The 16,304-nt window shown below is 42.3% G+C and overlaps 1 protein-coding gene across 3 annotated transcripts in view; it reads right to left on the bottom strand.

Annotated features, from left to right (window-relative positions):
• TRIM44 (tripartite motif containing 44) overlaps window positions 1–11,412 on the bottom strand; it is an 84,233-nt gene extending 72,821 nt beyond the window's left edge. For 2 of the 3 annotated variants that reach the window (XM_081100418.1, XM_081100419.1), the window contains exon 1: window positions 10,675–11,386. In XM_081100418.1, the coding sequence (XP_080956544.1) occupies window positions 10,675–11,322 (648 nt within the window). In that variant the 5' untranslated portion in view covers window positions 11,323–11,386. Of the gene's footprint in view, window positions 1–10,674 lie in introns of all 3 variants that reach the window. The other variant, XM_081100420.1, reaches the window with a different exon arrangement.
• Window positions 11,413–16,304: the final 4,892 nt, after the last annotated feature.

The raw sequence follows: 16,304 nt of genomic DNA, 5'->3' as shown, positions 1-16,304 counted from the left end.
CTGGTGGAAATAATAAATGCCTGCAGGACCCCCCAAATTGCACACACTCCTTCATTGGCATTTCACGGTAACACTACTTCCTAGTGTATTCTCACTTCATAATGGGGGAAATAGTTCTGTGGAAGTCAAACGATGTTCCCAGAATTATAGTGCTAGGAAACAACAAAACCAGGATCAGAAAGATCCAAATGAGAAAGATTAAAAATACAACCGAAGAACTTGGCACCAAGAGTACACAAGAAAATACATAAGGGATTCCTATAAGAAAAAGACAAATGAGCCCAAAAGAAATCCCAACAAAGGGTATGAAAATTATAGAAATGTCAAATGGCTAATAAACATATGAAAAGATGTTTTTAAAAGCTCAAATTACTTAACATGTCTCATCCATTATACTGAAAAAAGTTTTGATTTTGATAATATCAAGTGATGTGGGGCTCTGGGTTAACGGGACTTTCATATATTGCTGATATAAAATGATAAAACTACTCTGAAGTCAAATGCCTAGCAAATCCATTTCTCTCTTTCACACACTAGCACATGTGTCTAGAAGGCATGCACAAAAGTATTTATTGCAGCACTGTTTATAATACTGAAAACATTCTAAGTATCCATCAATAGTGGGTGACTTGCCCTAGCCGGACTGGCTCAGTGGATAGAGTGTAGGCCTGCAGACTGAAGGGTCCTGGGTTTGATTCCTATCAAGGGCACGTACCTCCCTTGACAGGAAGTTGCAGGCTTCCCAACCCAGGCCCTGGTTGGGGCTCCTGCAGGAGGCAACTAATCCATGTGTTTTTCTCACATTGATATTTCTCTCTGTCTTTCCCTCTCTCTGAAAATCAATGAAAAAATATCCCCGGGTGAAGATAAAAATTAAAAATAGTGGGTGGCTAAATAATTTACATAATTAACCAATTATAAAATATGATATAACAAATCAAAATAAAGTAATCCTTATGTACCTGGATATAAGACAAGACATAATGTTGAATTAATTTGCAAAATGCTATATTCATTTTCTTACAAAACCACAAAACTCTTATTTTCTATGGGTGATGTATATATGTACATAAAAAAACTAGAAAAGCAATGATTTGAAGGACCAGTATCAGGAATAGTAGTAGGAAGAGTCTTAGACTTACCTAAATGTAAGTCTACAAAGGGAAGGGAGGAGAAAAGGAAGGACAGACCTACAGCTTCTTGGAGTGCTTCTCTCCATGGGTTTGCCCAAGTATAAATACTGGGACTCCATTCCCTCTGCACTGAAAACATATGAACCAGCAGGTAAGAGAGAGAGGTCTTTACCTGGTGTTCATGTATGGATTCCAGGCAGTATGAAATCCCCAACACTATATGCAACATGTGAAATGTACATGCACTTTTCTAGGGAAAGGATTTAGCTTTCCTCAGAGTCCCCAAAAAGTTTAACCTTCCCATAGTGAAAAGAATATTGCACAAAGAGAAAGGAGATCCAGGTTCTATTCCTGGTTCCTCCACTAACTGCTGTGTGAGTTTGAATGAGTCATTTTATATCTCTGGGTTTCTGTTTCTCCATCTGTAAATGAGGGAAAAGGGACAAATCAGAACCTATGTATACTAGTATGCAGCCTGCAGCCTAAAGAACTTTTTAGGTCTTTAGAGTGTTGTCCCACACAGTATAATGGGAATTTTTAAATTAGTTGCTAATTTAAAAATCAGGAGATATTACATAACAATAAAACGTTCTAGCTTCTTTTGAAAATCTGAAGGTATGATTGTACTGGGCTCCCATTCCCACATAGCAGCAATTAGCTGAAGCTGAATAGCAACTATCACTTCAGCCCAGGCCAGCTCTCTCCAATTTGTCATGGTTACCCTGGCTTGCTTCTCTCATTTACATTACTTTTCTCCTCCCTGTAGACATCTGAAGTTGCTATCCCTGGAAGCAGCTCTTTCTGGGGGGTTTTTTGTTTGTTTTACCTTTAAGGGTCCTTGTTTGAACACCAAGAAAGTTGACATGTCTTTCTTCATAGAGGTTCAGAATATCTCAACACTTGTCTATCCATTCACCCCAAAATACAGAAATAACATAGCTCATTCTAATGTAAACATCCTTTGAAAATGGGCAAGGGGCAGAAACGAAGTTGCAATATGGTAGGTAAACATGGCATAAGAACAAGAATTATTTCTTGACAACCAGTCTCTGTACTATTATGGGAATCAGTCGAGTGCCAATAACCATCTGGGCACCAAAAGAAAAGTCTTGTGTCAGTAGAAATGTAACTGTAAGTCACTTAAATATCCTCAAATGGCTCCTAAGTATTGAATCAATATTACAAAGATTCAGAGGATGCTGAGTTCAGAAAGAATACTGGCTGCCTGTTTTGTTTTTTTCTATCCTTCTGTTGGTACCATATTTTAAAAAAATAACCTATTACTAGTCAAAATACTCTTTAAAATTTCCAGGAAGAAAATTTCAGATAGAAGGGAAAGACTAGTTTTAGAATATTCAAAAAGTGTGTACATATTAAATGCCTTCATATGTCAGGAGAGTGTGTGTGCCATTTAGAGAGGTTAAATGTAAGTCGGAATAACTAAGTAAGAATAGAGGCAAAATGGGATGGTGCAAAGAACATGTACTTTGGGATCAGACCTAGATCCATATCCTGGTCCTTCCACTTATTAGCTAAGTGACCATCTGCAAATCTCAACCTCTTGGAGTATCAATTTCCTTATTTGTAAATAAGAATCATAATACAGCTGACTGTGGGAATTTTATTGAGATCAACTGAAAAAATAAATGAAAAGCACCTGACCTAAAACTACTCAATAACTGTTATTATTACTACTAGAGGCCCAGTGCACAAAATCGTGCGCAGGTGGGGTCCCTTGGCCTGCCCGGCAATTGGGGCCGATCAGGGCCTTCTTGCTCAGTCCCGATCAGGGCAGATCAGGGCGGCCAGCGGGGGGCGCGGGAGGGGGAGGGACTGAGGAAGGTTAGCTGGCTATGGGAGGTTGGCCATGGGAGTGCACTGACCACCAGGGGGCAGCTCCTGCATTGAGCGTCTACCCCCTGGTGGTCAGTGTGTGTCATAGCGACTGGTCGACCCATCGTTCATTGACTAGTCATAACAGTCACTTCGGCTTTTATATCTATAGATTCTCATCTCTGGAATCTCAAAATTCAACAGCAGAAAAGAGTTTCCTGACTCTTAGTTTTATAACCTCAGTTGAAGGTTAGCATTTTTATTCTTCACACACATTAAATCAGACTTTACCACTCAACACAGGTTACATCCTGCCAGGGTTCACATAGACCCACAATACAGAGTGGAGAACAGTAGGGATGCCTATAACATTCCTCCCCATCATTGCCTCCTGAAAGAAAATGGAGACTATTTTCTAACCAGAAAGTAAAGGGAATATTGCCCCTGCCTCCCCTCTGCTTCTATAAAAATTTCCAACAGTTCAGAATGTAAAACAATTTAAAGAGGACAACCAGCAAGACTTGTGAACCTAAAATTAGGCTTACCAGCTGTGTTTTGGTTAGCTAGTGCATAAGGCACCAGCAGGACACCGAAATATACAGGAGCCTCTTCTCTGAAGACAAGTTTTTCACCAGCCTATCTGCCCACCAGAGTAGAGAAGGCAGAAGGAGCAGAAGGAGAGGGGGCTGAATAGCTTTCACCCAAAGAAACTCAGTATCCAAAACTTCTGCTCCTGCCAGACTAACTGGTCTGGCATTGAACTCAGAATAGAACCTCAGATGGCTCTGTAACAGTAGTAAGAATAAGAGCCACCAACTGCCGAGGGCTTATTATATCCCAGGCACTGTGCTCTTCACATGTATGATCTTGTTTGTTCCTCACTATATAACCCAATGAAGAGAAACAATTTTGATACCCATGTTACATATGAGGAAACCAAGACTCCAAGAGGCTAAGTAAATTATCCAACATGACACAGCTAATAAGTATCAAAATAGGACTCAAACCCATAGACTGCAAAGTAGCCAACTAAAACAAGACTGCTGGGTCATTCATATTCATTCTCCCACTCCTTAGTAACAGACCACAGCTTTTAGCTAGATACACTGTGGCCTGGAGAAAGATTACTTCCCAGCTCCTCTTGCAACTAGGTAAGCCCATGGTACTGAATTCTGGCCAATGAAACATCAGCAGCAATGAGTGCAACTTCTGGCGGTTCTCTTAAAATAGAGGGGAGTGCCCTTCTTCACTTTCCTATGCCTGCTATCCTGAACTTGAATGTGCTGGCTGGTCCTGCAGCAGTCATCCTGGTCCATTACATCATAAGGATGGCAGAGCGGAGCTGGAAAAAGTCTAGATTCTTCATAACCTCGTTCCTCCATACCAGCTTTAGACTGTCTCCATCCAGGCTTCTTTTATACAAGAGAGAAATAAACATCTATCTTGTTTGAGTTGCTGTTATTTTGGATTTTTCCAAATTTTTTCATTATTTTAGATGCAACTGAACTTAATGTAAACATTTATATACTAAATCATATGTAATACTGTCTCTTTGATGCCCTGGAACTAGGTGAGATTATACTTCATAGCATAAATGTACCAAATATTTCATATATATGTATATCCAACAGGCCCTGTGCTAGGTGCTGAGAACACAGAGATGGATAACATATAGCCCTAACCTAGCAGAGTTTATAACCACACAGGAAAGAGACATGGAAATGACATTGATAGTATACCGCATTTAGTGTTACAATAAATGTGTACCAGCTGTTGTTATGGGAATGCAGAACAAGTTTACCTAATAGTCTGTATCTACTAGTAAAATCCTATCTTTGAAGGAGCACCTCCAACACCATCACCTCCAAGAAATCTTTGCTGATTCCATGCCTCCAGCAGAAATTAATTTCTCTGAGTTCGCATAACATACTGTTTGTATCTTTCCTATAAGACTATGTATAAGCTTTCTGATGTCAGGAACCACTTATTATTATTCTCAATAGTTCATACATCTCACCATAGTACTCAAAAATTATTCAAATAAATAAAATTAACTTTAGAATATCAGTCTTTGACACTAAGTTAACTACATGCTATAGTTTCAACATATTACAATGAATGTTTTTCTCTAATAGTCTATTTAAGTTAAAAGCAGATTACTCTGCTACCTGCCAAAAAACTAGCTAAACACATCTGAAGTGAGTTTTATAATTAAATGTTCAACAAAAATAATCTAGCACATTATAATGTACATCAGAGTCACTGCCCATATGGTTATTTGCCACAAATTATGGATTGAGCCTTTAGTATATTTGGAGAATTATGTTTGGTTGGTTGGTTTTATTTTTTAATTCTTGATTCATTTTTGGTATCTCTAAAGGGCATCAATGATGATTTCTTCCTAATGCCATGCTGACTTGATCCCAGTCATACTGATACACACACGCCAAAGACAAAAACACACCAGGGCCAGAGTTCTGTGTTTCTCTCGTCCCCTTCTCATCTCTACTCCACATATCAAGACTAAAGGTTTTGTGCTATCCATTCTTTGTGGCCATAGGATCCTGGTACAGAAGTCATCAGAGCAAAAATTGGTGAAATTCTAATAAAGTCTATAGTTTTGTTAGTAATACTGTTCCAATGTTAAGATAAGCAGAGTACAGTGAGCAGCTTTTGAACTCAGAACATTAACAGATTGAAAGAAACTGTGCTGAGCATTTATTTGATTAGGAGTAGAAAGTTAGGCAGGTGAGCAGAAGGTAACTGAAAGCAAAGCCTATGGCATTTGGGACATTTAAAGAAGACCCTTTCCATACAGATTTGGAATCTTCCCACCCCTGCCAAAGAGTCAAGGGATAACCAGAGTAAAGGCAAACCAAAGGGAACGTGTCACTACCTGGCCCTCCAAAGGGGACTGTGCGGAGTGTTGCCTTGGAGCTGAACAAAATGAGTTGAAGGGGTGGCTTGGGTTAGGATGAAAGAAAATTCTTCAAGAGGCTGTAAACTTTGGAAGACACTTCTTAAAAATTTGGTCTCAAGCAACTTAGTTTAAGGAGATTCTAAATAAGTTATACTTTCAAGCTTTAGTAGAAGCAAACTGAAATCCTCCTTCAAATACAGTTTCATACCAAGACTTGGGAAATCCCAACAAATAATTTTTTAAAGGCAATGAGAAGCTATGCTGTCAAACATAATGAACAAAAAGAAATAACGAAACAAGAAAAACACCATCCAAAACAATAACAGAGACCTAAAAAGTCTTCACCTACTGAAAACATCACCGATTATAAATGAGCACGCTTACTTTATTCTTAAAGGAATAAAGAGGATAGCTGCAGTATGAACAAAAGATAATAGAATATGATTCACATATTTATACTAATACATTTGGAAACTTAGATAAAATAAACAACTTTTGGGAAAATAACATTAAAATTGACTTAAGGAAAAACAGACAACTTGAGCAAAACTATAACCATTAAATAGAATCATAGCCAAAAATACTATACAAAACAAAACAAAATTATTTCTCCTGTCCTCCTTCCCTCCCTCGCCCTCCTCCCCCAAACCCTATGTCTTTTCAAGTCCGGAAGGCTTCCATGGTCGTTTAATACAACAGGACTCAAACCCATAGACTGCAAAGTAGACAACTACCAATCATTCTAGGAAGAAATATTCCCATCTTATACAAACACTTCCAGAGCATTAAAAGAGAAAGAAAAAGAAAACATGAGAGAAGCAAGCAACTTCATATTAGGAAGCCAACATAGCCTTGATAGTAAAATCTCATGAGAACAGTAAAAGAAAATTATGAGTAAATTTCTCCCATAAATATAAATTAAAAACCTACACAAATTATTAATAAACCAAACTCAAAAATGTAAGGACACTTCATCATGGCCAAGTTGGGTTTGCCCTCGAAACACAACGTTGCTCTAATTATACAATATAATAATAACGACACAAAGGGATGGAATTAAGACCATATATAATGCATATACCTGTATTTGCTAAAAGAAGCACTTGAAAGATAAAGCAAAAAATGTTAATGAAAGTGGGAAACCAGGTGAAAGGGGCAAAGGTGAAAGATAGGCTTTTGAGACATGTAAATATATCACTGATTTTTAAATTTAATAGTAAATCAGTTAATGTAATTAATCACATTAACATAGTAAGTGTAAAATCACATGTATACCCTGATACAGAAAAAGTATTTGATAAAACTTAAGAGTCCATTCAGTATTAAAACTCTTTAATAAATTAGGATAGAAGGGAGATTTCTTAATCTGATAAAATATATATGTAAACAAAAAGACAAACTACTATCACATTATTTGTGAAATGTTGTAAATCATCCCTCAATTAGGAACAAAGCCAGAATAACCACTATCACTTATATTAAACATTATACTTCAGGTCTTATCCGAGGCAGTGAGGCAAGAAAAACAACAACAGGTATAAGGATTAAAAAGAAACAAAAACTGTCCCTCTTTGCAAATAACATTATCATCTAGGTAGAATGAACCTATAGATTAATTACTCTAATATGTAAAGGAATTTAAGAAGATACTTTAATACAAAAATCGGTATGTAAAAGTTAATCATACTCCTATATACAAACAATTAGAAAACAAAAATTAAAAACATTTTTTACAATACTATAAAATTGTAAGTAACCACAAATATTTTTCACAATGACGTAGAAGATCTTTCAGAAAAAAATTATAAAACTTTATTGTAAGGCAATAAAAACACCTAAATGAATAGATTAGAAAACTTCATGTTGTAATGATGTTAATTCTTCATGTATTGGTTTATTAAGTTAAATACGATACAGAAAACATCCTGCAGGCTTATTTTATATAACTTTATACTATGAGTCTAAGAAATGTAAATGGCCAGACTGGATAAGACACTCTCCAAGAAGAACAAAGTGGAAGAACTTGCTCTACCACATATTAACACATGTTTCAAAGTGATAATAACTGAGAAAACTTGTTGTTCACATACGGACATACTAATAGATCAATAATAGTACAGAATAAAAAGGCCAAGAAACACATTCACACACATTTGGGCACTTGACAAATGACAAGAGGCATAGCAGATCAGTGTAGAAAGGATAGGTTTTTCAATAAATACTGCTAGAGCAGCTGGCTATCTGTATGTGGGAGAGGAGAATGAAATTGAGCCCCTACCTCCACTACACAAAAATCAATACTAAGTTGAACAAAGCACAAAAAGCATTAACAATAAAGAAAATTATTGGTGAAAATTCTATTACATTAAAATAGAGAACTTCATTCAAGGCACAACATTTTAAAAAGAAAAAGAGAAAACAGAGTATATAAGAAGATACTGCAACCCATATATATAAACAACAAAGAAGTCAGAAATAAATATGTAAAACTTCTATAAATTAATGAGAAAAAGATAGATAAACCAATAGAAAGGACCTGAATGGGCACTTCAAAAGAAGAAATACAAGATATTCAGTCATCAGTGATAAGAGGAATGCAAATTTAAACCACAAGAAGATATTACATATCCACAAGATTGACAAAAATTAAAAATTCTGTAATAGCAACTGTTCCTAAGGATACAGAGCAAGATCTCTCAAGCACTCTTCATGGCAATGCAAATTGGTACAACCACTTTGGAAACTATTTGGCAGCATCTAGTAATGTTAAAGACTAGAGGCCCGGTGCATGGATTCGTGCACCAGTGGGGTCCCTTGGCCTGGCCTGCAGGGATCGGGCCGAAACCAGCAGCCTGACATCCTCTGAGCGGTCCCAGATTGCGAGAGGGTGCAGGCAGGCCGAGGGACCCCCCCATCAATCTGTTCCATGTTTTCATGTCTATGCATTGAGCGTTTGCCCCCTGGTGGTCAATCCGTGTCATAGCTACTGGTCTAACAGTCGCTTAGGCTTTTATATATATAGATATTCATAGTCTATGACCCAACAATCATAGTCTTAGGTTTATATTTCACTTAAACATATGCAGATGTGTGCTGGGAGACATGAACAAGATTGTTTATACCAATATTTATGATGGCCAGAAGCTCCAGAATTTGGAAATTAAATGTTCATTGTAATTATTTTTAAAATACATTTTTATTGATTTCAGAGAGCAAGGGAGAGGGAGAGAGAGAGAGATAGAAATATCAACGATGAGAGATGCACGTCCCACACTGGGGATCCACCCCCACCACCCGGGCATGCGCCCTGACTGGGAATCCAACCGTGACCTCCTGGTTCATAGGTTGATGCTCAACCACTGAGCCATGCCAGCTGGGCTCAAATGTTGATTATTGACAGAATAGGTAAGTTGTGGCATATTCATAAAATGAAATTCTATACAACAATGAAAATGAACAAATCACAGCCACCTGCTAGATGAATCTTACAAGCACAATGGCATATTATACCCACTGTGCCAAGTTCAAGTAAGTTCAGGAATGCATACATATGTGGTAAAAGTATAAAAAATAAGCAAGGAAATTATCACTGTAAAAGTCAGGATAATAGTTACTAAGTTGGAAATGGTTATAACTGGAGAAAGGCACAGGGCTTTAACACTGCTAATATTCTATTCTTAATCACTTTAAAATTACTTGACAGACTGTGCATATATTTTTACACATTTTGAGTGTGTATTTTCCACTAAAAAAGGAAAATTTTAATGCAAGGATTTTCATTATAGTGTATGTATCTCAGTGCCAGCAATGTGACTTACGGACTTAAAAGTCATCAAAGGTGACAACATTCACTAATGAACTGATCACTTAATAAACTGATCACTCCAGCCCTGGCAGAGTAGCTCAGATGGTCAGTGTGTCGCTGGATACATCATGGTTTTGAGTTCCATCTCCAGTCAGGGCACATACATCAACCAATGAGTGGGTGATAAGTGGAACAACAAATAGATGTTTCTCTCCCCCCTCCCTTCTTCTCTCTCTCTTAAATCAATCATCAATCAGTCAATCAATAAACTGATCACTCCATTCAAACATTCCTCCCTGGTTAATGCCCGTAGTTTCATCGATTGTATACATCACACTATAAATAAAAGGAAAGTCATTTGCAAATTCATTCATTCAACAAGTATTTAGTAATGCCCGCTACTTTCCAAACACTATTCTAGGGGATCAGCAAGGCCTTCTTACAAAAGATGGAGGACTGAAGACCCCTCCATTCCCATCCCAATGTTGCCTCCACCCTTTCATCCTCTCTTCCAAACAAGTATCAGACATGAAGAACCTAAAAGGAACTCAGGGCACACACGAAGGGATTATCAAAACCCCAACCCTGGGCGGTGTGGACACTACTGGCTAGGATTCATTTGGCAAAACTCAAGGCACCCGTCTCAACAAGGGTGATGCTGCGGGAACAGGCTTAAGTGGGGTCCAATCTCCCCAACACGGGCTCTTTATCTGGGATCCGGAGGCCAGAGCCTTCCAATCTTCCAGAAACTGTCTACTCGATGTGAGGACATGCGTTTCTCTCGGGTCGGAGTCCAGAACTTTCACCTGATTCCCTACGGAGTTGCACCCAAAGGGGGCCTGAGCCCCCAACTGCTCCCAACAAGCGGAAGAGACAACGTTGCAGGGACGTGATCGAAGCGAATGTGGCCTCAGCGACACCACCTGCGTTAACACCCAGGCGCCCCGACCTCTCGGCCTCCGCCCTGAAGACCCAGTACTTACTCGGAGCTCTTCGAAGGCTTCGTCCAGCGTGGAGAGCCGGTGGCCCTGGTGGGCCCCGATGACCGGGCACAGGACACAGATGAGCTGCGTATCTTCCTGGCAGTAGGTGCTCAAGTCGAGCCCGTGGTCCGGGCACCTCCTCTGGGCCACTCTCTCCGCCTCCATCTCTATCTCTGGGTCAAATTCGCTCTCTGCCTCAGTTTCCCCGTCCGCCTCCGACTCTCCATCTTCGTGGTTGTCTTCCTCCGCCTCGCTCTCTTGCTCGTCCTCCATGTCTTCCTCACTGTCGCCCTCGCTCTCTTCCTCCGTCTCGCTCTCTTCTGCGGAGTCACTGTCTTCCCGGGACTCGCTCTCCTCCCCCGCCTCGCTCTCTAGGTCGCCCGCCTCCTCCACCGGGGCCTGCGCGCCGGCCTGCCCCGCGCCTTCCCCCGGCCCCCGGGGGGCCCAGGCCTGGGCGGCGCCGTGCACGTACGGGGCCAGGTGGTGCCCGGGGAACTTGAGGCGGTGGCCCTCGGCGTGGCGGCGGCAGTAGCAGAAGCCGCATTCCCGGCACACTTCCTCGGCCCCCGGCGCCTCGTCGGGCTCGCACTGGTCACACGTGCCGTCGTGCGGCAGCTCCTCGAGGGCCGCGCCCCCTCCGGAGGCCATGCGGTTGCGGTGACAGGCCCAGGCCTGGGGGCCCCCCCGAGATCGCCGCTGGGCTCCGCGGGCGCCTCACGTCCTCCTCCTAGCCGAACCGGTCCCAGGGAAGCGGCCGCGTGGGATGCGGGAGCGGGGCTGGGATTGGGGCGCCGCTGCCGCCAGCTCCGGGCAGCCCCCGCCGGCCGAGGAGCAGAGGGCCTGCCCGCCCGCCCCGCCGCCCCCTGCGCTTCCTCGGGGCCCGGGCACTTCCGGTGCGGCGGCCGGCGCCCCTGATGGCCCCCCGCGCGCGCGGTCTGCTTGGCCTCTCGCTGCCCCAGCGAGATCGGAGATCTGGGCTCCGTGCCACCCCGGTTCCACTTTCCCTGTCCCCGTCAGGCGGCCTCCTTTCACTTCCTGAGTCATTTAAAGTGGCAATGGCCCTTTCCTGTGGTCCCCGCGGGGGCTCCGCATCCCCGGAAGGAGGGGCAGGATGAAGGAGGCCTCGCTCACATCCCAGCTTGGGCCCCGCCTCCCCGGTTCCTCTCTGGAGGTGTCAGTGGATTTGCCAAGCCCACCACGCAGGTGTGCATGTGTATTTCAGTCTCCCTCCTTCCCACGTGTCGCTGACCTCCCCGGTCCCCGCTGCTGCGTGCGAGGGACGCTGTCAGGACAGAGCATTGCCCCCGGGCATTGCCAGAGGACCCTGGGAAGGGTCGTGTTTGTTCAAGGCCTGGGGAATCTCAGAGGCAGCCTGAGCAAACAGACATGGTCGATCCAAAGCAATGCTATACTTTGTCTATTTGCAAAGTCTGTTTGCATTCCTGCCTCCTGGGGGGCTCAGAGCCTAGAGGGCGGCAACCTTTGTGCATTTTTCTGAGAGCCTGCCTGGGGTTTGGCTGAGATGTCAGGCGAGGTAGGTGGAGAGACAGCATTTATCAAATGAGAGTTCCAGTGGCAGATTGGGTTCCAAAGAGAGGAAGGGGACTGTTATTTATTAACCGATCCTAAAGTGCCAAGAATTGGGCTAGATCTGTTTGTGGCTCTTTACGAGCTGGTTTTGAAAGACCCCGCTGCCCAAGGGCCCCCAGATCCCGATACTACAACTTGTTGGTTTTGTGACCATGGAGAATTTAATTGATCTTTCTGTTTTCCGCTTTTAACAAAGTATGTATGTAAAGTGGAAATAATGGTAATACCTATTTCAAGGGGCTGTTTTGTGGATGAAATGTAAAGGTGCCTGCCTTGTAGAAGTATTCACTACATTTAAACTATTATTGTTGGCACAAATTATATTTGATGGACATTATGACCCTTTGAAAGGATTTTAAACATATTTTTGAACACATTGAGCATTTTTGGCTGGCGGCCTGAAGTGTAATCAACCCCCCATCTCTCCACCATATCTATGCCTCTCCAGTCATTGAAGAGCTTATGTTTCATATTTGGGAGAGGAAAGGGACATTTTGATCTAATCCCAGAAGAGGCCAAGGTGTGGTTGAGAAAAATGGAGGGGGATGGAATGGTGTCTGTTTTCCATTGACGCCCTTGCAATTATCTAGCTCCAATTTCCAGATGAACATCGCAAAAATGCAAGGGGAGGAGGTGAGGTAAAACGCATTTAAAATAATTTTAATGTCTCCACATACAATGTATGCTTACTCTCTATGCAGCTTTTGTCAGAGATTTATTTTTTAGAAATATTTGTGTTTTTTACTTTAGAACAATTCTATAGAATGTTGGAAGGAAAGTCAGAAAGTTTGTTGTTGTTTTTTCCAATTGAATACACATTTCTACTTTTTTCCAGTTAATTTCTCTGGAAATTATTTCTGTGACTGCATTCAAAACAGGGATTGATGCACCATTCTGAAACAAAAAATGTTCAACAAATGTCAACTCAAACATCAACATTAGTATACTTAGAGAGTAGTGTTTCTTGCTTTGAAACACTGTTCTCTAGGTCTACTAATTTCCACCTCTCCATGCTTAGAAGGAAATAGCTTTTACAAGCATGTTATCACATTTAGAAAATATTTTTTCACTGAAAATAATTTTTCGGTGTCTTAAAAGTACATATTTTGTGTGTGTCCAAGATCTTGGTGGGGACAGAGGGGTGTCTTTTTGTTGTTGTTATTTGTTCTTAATCTTACCTGACAGTTCAGTTACTGACTCTTCACAATCCTTTCTTGAGCCCTCTGATTAGAGGGTCTTAGAGGCAAAGTTTGATGGAACAATTAAAAAGTTATGGTAATGAGGTATGGCAGACTCAATGAGACAGACCTTCTGTAACCCTCTGCACAGAAATCAGAACAGTCAGATTCCCCAGGAATTGGAATCCTTGGGAGCATTCAGAGATAGAAACCTTGTTATATTAGTCTGTATTGCATAGAGAATCACCTCAAAACATAGCAGCTTAAGACAATAAATATGTATTATGTCACACTTTCTATGAGCCAGGAATATAGTGGTGGCTTAGCTGGGTGGTCTAACTCAGGGTCTCTCAAAATATTTCAGTGAAGATGTTGGCTGGAGCTATAGGCATTGAAGGCATGACCTGTAGGATTTGCTTCTAAAGTAGCTCGCTCGCCTGGCTGTTGTCAGGAAGACTCACCACTTTCTATTGGGCTGCTTTAGACATGGCAGTTGAATTCTCCCAAAGGAACTGAGCCAAGAGAGTGCAAGGTGGAAGATGCAATGTCTCTTATTACCTAAGCTCAGCAGTCACACGTCATCACTTCCAACATAGTCTATGAGTTGAGAGAAACTAAGATGGTGGCATAGATAAACTCCGGGAAATAGTCGCCTCACACAACAATTGAAAAATATCCCAAAGGACGGAGCAAACATCGTCCAGAACAACAGGAAGGCTGGCTGAGTGTAATTTCTACAACTAGAAGAAAAGAAAAGCACGCTGAGAGCCAGAGGAGCTGCGGGGGCTGAGTGCAGAGGTACGGCGGCGGCTCGCGCGCGGAAAGGGGGTGGCACCTGAGGACGCGGCTGTCTTTTTGAATCACAAGCTCCCGACTGCTCTGAACTCCAGTTCCAGGAAGTCTCTGGGGACCCAGGACTCATACGGGGAGAGGCTGGTCTGTCAGGCGGCAGCGGGCAAACTTGAGGGCGGATTTCCCTCAGAGGTGCTTGCAGCCGTTACCGGGACACTGAGACACGCGACTCCGGGCGCGGAGAATCAGCCATAGCTTCTTTCTCCGCCCTTTTGACTCCCTGAGACCCGGCCCCACCTAGGCTGCGGCAGAGGCTTTTGCATGTGAATGTACCTAACTATAGCCCAGCCAGGCAGACCCGGAACTTCCAAGAGAAGGCCCAAGGCCCCGCAGCGGCTTGCATTGCTTCACAGCTGAGCCTCTTCGTGGCTCCGGCTGTGTGGCCTCAGGCAGGGGCTGAATTAGCACCTCCTTAGAACCAGGAGCCACTGTACCCAGTGGTCAGAGGGGGACCATTCTCCCACTTCAGACACAGCTGCTTCCCACAGCCAATTGGCCTGGAGGGCAATTCCTCCCAGTGATCCTACAACAACCAAGGCACCAAGAGTGCACCAAGAGTGTCCACCCCAGGTAACTGGGGAGGCTGAGCCATGGCCCTACAGGACACCTGGCGCGCAGGGCCACTCTATCAACACAGGGAAGCAGCCAAAATGCGGAGACAAAGAAACAGGTCACAATTGGCAGAAACGGAGGAGGGCAGACGACTGGATATAGAGTTCAAGGCCACGTTTATAAGGTTTGTCAAGAATTTTATGGAAACCGCCGATAAATTTAATGAATCCCTCAAGGAGTATAGTGAGACCATGGAGGACATGAAAAAGGACCAACTAGAAATTAAGCATACACTGACTGAAATAAAGAATAATTTACAGAGATCCAACAGCAGATAAGAGGATCCCAAGAATCAAGTCAAAGATTTGAAATACAAAGAAACAAAAAATACCCAACCGAAAAAGAAAAAAGAAAAGAGATTCAAAAAATATGAAGATAGTGTAAGGAACCTCTGGGACAACTTCAAGCGTACCAACATCAGAATTATAGGGGTACCAGAAGGAGAGAGAGGGCAAGATATTGAAAACCTTTTTGAAGAAATAATGACAGAAAACTTCCCCCACCTGGTGAAAGAAATGGACTTACAAGTCCAGGAAGCGCAGAGAACCCCAAACAAAAGGAATCCAAAGAGGACCACACCAAGACACATCATAATTAAAATGCCAAGAGCAAAAGATAAAGAGAGAATCTTAAAAGCAGCAAGAGAAAGACAGTCAGTTACCTACAAGGGAGTACCCATCCGACTGTCAGCTGATTTCTCAACAGAAACCATGCAGGCCAGAAGAGAGTGGCAAGAAATATTCAAAGAGATGAATAGCAAGAACCTGCAACCAAGATTACTTTATCCAGCAAAGCTATCATTCAGAATGGAAGGTCAGATAAAGAGCTTCACGGATAAGAAAAAGCTAAAGGAGTTCATCACCACCAAACCAGCATTATATGAAATGCTGAAAGGTATTCTTTAAGAAGAGGGAGAAGAAAAAGGAACTCTTACCATTTGCCACAGCATGGATGGAACTGGAGAGCGGATAAATACCACAAGATCTCACTTATTTGTGGAATATAATGAACAACATAAACTGATGAACAAGGACTGATCCAGAGACGGAGAGGCTTTGATTGGACTGTCGGGCCTTGGAGGGAAGGTAGGGGAGGGTGGGGGCAAGGGGGAAAGATCAACCAAAGGACTTATATGCAAGCATATAGGCCTAACCAATGGACACGGACAACGGGGGGGTGAGGGGATGAGCGGGGGGGGGGAGGGGGGGGTAGAGGGTACACATATGTAATATCTTAATCAATAAAAAATATTACAAAAAAAACAACAAAAAAAACATAGTCTATGAGTTACAGAGATCAACTCTATTCATTGTGGAAGGGGACTACACGGGCATGATTACCAAGAGGTGAGGATCCTTGGGGCCATCTTTTTCCTTTAAGATTTTTTAAATTGATTTT

Source organism: Myotis nattereri (genome assembly GCF_964212035.1).
Source record: "Myotis nattereri genome assembly, chromosome: 9".
Classification (NCBI taxonomy): domain Eukaryota; kingdom Metazoa; phylum Chordata; class Mammalia; order Chiroptera; family Vespertilionidae; genus Myotis; species Myotis nattereri.
This window is presented reverse-complemented; position numbering and strand designations above follow the sequence as displayed.